The sequence below is a fragment of the Saprolegnia diclina genome, assembly GCF_000281045.1.
Source record: "Saprolegnia diclina VS20 unplaced genomic scaffold supercont1.27, whole genome shotgun sequence".
NCBI classification, from domain to species: Eukaryota; Oomycota; class Saprolegniomycetes; order Saprolegniales; family Saprolegniaceae; genus Saprolegnia; species Saprolegnia diclina.
This window is the reverse complement of record NW_008246094.1, coordinates 515,597-517,646: the sequence shown is the minus strand read 5'-3', so window position 1 is coordinate 517,646 and position 2,050 is coordinate 515,597. Positions and strand designations below refer to the sequence as shown.

Here is a 2,050-nt window from a genome sequence, read left to right as displayed (position 1 = left end):
TCGATAAGCTCGGCACGGAGCTTGAGGTGGGCTTGCTTGTACCGGCGCTGCATCATGCGCTGGTACGCGTTGCGGCACTTGGGGTGCGTCATGGATCGAATGGGAAAATGGCGTCCTCTTGTGGCGGCCGTGGACCGCATGGGGCCTTTTTATTTTCAGTCCAGAGGTAACGACTCTCGACAAGATCGTCTTGCGTGTCATTATAACACACAGTTTTGTTCTCGACAGCAAACGTGACGTCGATATCGAACGTCTCTGTACTGTGTACATTCCGCCAAAATGAGCCAGGAGCAGAGAGACTTGGCACTTTTAATTTGACAAAAGCAGGTGCTTGTGGGCAGCCAACTGTTGCCCGAAGGGTCGTTGCGAAGATGTGAATGCTCATCAAAGCCCCGGGTTTGGTTGGGGGTTTGCAGTAAAAATGTGTGTTCTACTAGTCGCTAGAGGAAGGGAGGGCACATGTAAGTCAAGCGCCTGGCAGTTGTTCCGGTACATTTGGGCAAGTCCGTTGAGTGGACGCGCGGCCATCTGTTGATGCCATGTGGTACGCGTGCTGGTTTCGTGGGCAGTGGCCATCTGAAGATACTACAGAACTTTGTGATCAAGCCATCTACAATCTGATCTAACATTCGCGTTGAAAATGGTGCGGGTAGCTGGCGCGAGTATTGATTAGTACACTAGCGTCGTCGTATGGTCCTCAAAATCTGTGTATTTCGCTTGGAGGTCCGTCGTAGTAATACTTGTGAGCTTGACGACCTTCTTGACAGTCTTGGACGACGCAAGCGCCTGGTAGTCTTGCGCCGCCGTGCGGCTCGTCAGCGCCACCTCCTCTTCGTCGACGTCGTCCTTGGCGCCACAACAGCGGAGGAAGAGCATGAGCCCGATCGTCCCGGCAATCGTGAGCGCCGCGACAACGCCGAGCCCACCGGGCACGCCGACGTCCAGGAGCGCAATGAAGAGTAGGTACCCGCACCGACCGTAAAAATGAAAGAGAAAGCCGCAGTGGTGGCGCAATGACGTCTGGAAGACCTTGCACTTGCACTCGAAAAGGAGGAGCGGAATGGCAAAGAGCATCGCGTACGCCGAGATGAAGACGGGCGCCCAGTCGAGCGTCACGAGGTGGGTCAAGCTAAAGACGCCGTTGAGACCCGCGGTCACCTGGAGCAGTGCGATCACAATGTTGAGGAAGCGCACGGTCGTGCTGGATGCGCGAAGGAAGCACGTCATGCGGTCGCCTCTCAATTGGTTTTTGTCAAGTTGGCGTTGGGTCGCCACGCCCTATGGGGGTTTCAAGCGGTCGGTTTCGCAACCCCTGGGGCGGGCATTTTGGAAAATTTCGTGATTCAAACGTAAATTATGTCGTGACGCGCCAACACGTTGTGGGACGATTGCGACGCCCGAGGAAATCGCTTCGAAAAAGCTCGGAACTAGCCGCATGTATATGGCGAGGAATGCCGTTTGCGCTGCGACGACTACTACGGTGCAAAGTCGACGGTGGGTCGTTGCACGTAAATCGTAGGCGACGGCGTCCCGAGAGTTCCGTCGAATCGAGCCACCTCAACTCTGACCCCGTTGTACATGTCGAGTTGGCACAAGAGCAGTGCGGTCATTGCCGCAGGTAGAATCCAAACACGCGGAACGTTGCTGCGGTATTTACTAGCCAACTTGAAGCCCTCCGCGGTACGCAGCGCATGGTGGCATCCCGCGCCAGCTGTGTCCGACGCTTCGTACCTGTGGCCCTTTCTCAGGTGGGGAGCTGCGTATCCTATGGTTACCACCAGTGGGTTACCACAAACCCGAATGCGACCATCGTTTTTCCGGCCACTCTTTTGACTCTTACGGTAGAGTGTCGCTACCTGACAATCCACGAACGTCGTTGCAAAGATTAATATCTATAGATTAACTCGTTCAGGCCACGGCCCATCGCGCTCTCAATCGTTCGTCGCGCGAGCAAGTCCAAGATCATTTGCTGCTGATTTTGCAGTACACTGTGAAGGGTCACATTGTCTTCTTGGAGACGGTCAATGTCGGTGCGGAGCTCGTCTGCAAT

The 2,050-nt window shown here is 55.0% G+C and overlaps 1 protein-coding gene across 1 annotated transcript; it reads right to left on the bottom strand.

Moving 5' to 3' along the window:
* Positions 1-669: 669 nt before the first annotated feature.
* On the bottom strand, positions 670-1,313 carry SDRG_08826 (hypothetical protein; the record flags this gene model as incomplete). The annotated part of the gene is made up of 1 exon (XM_008614724.1): positions 670-1,313. The coding sequence occupies exon 1, from the start codon at positions 1,225-1,227 to the stop codon at positions 670-672; it is 558 nt and encodes a 185-aa protein (XP_008612946.1). The 5' UTR covers positions 1,228-1,313.
* Positions 1,314-2,050: the final 737 nt, after the last annotated feature.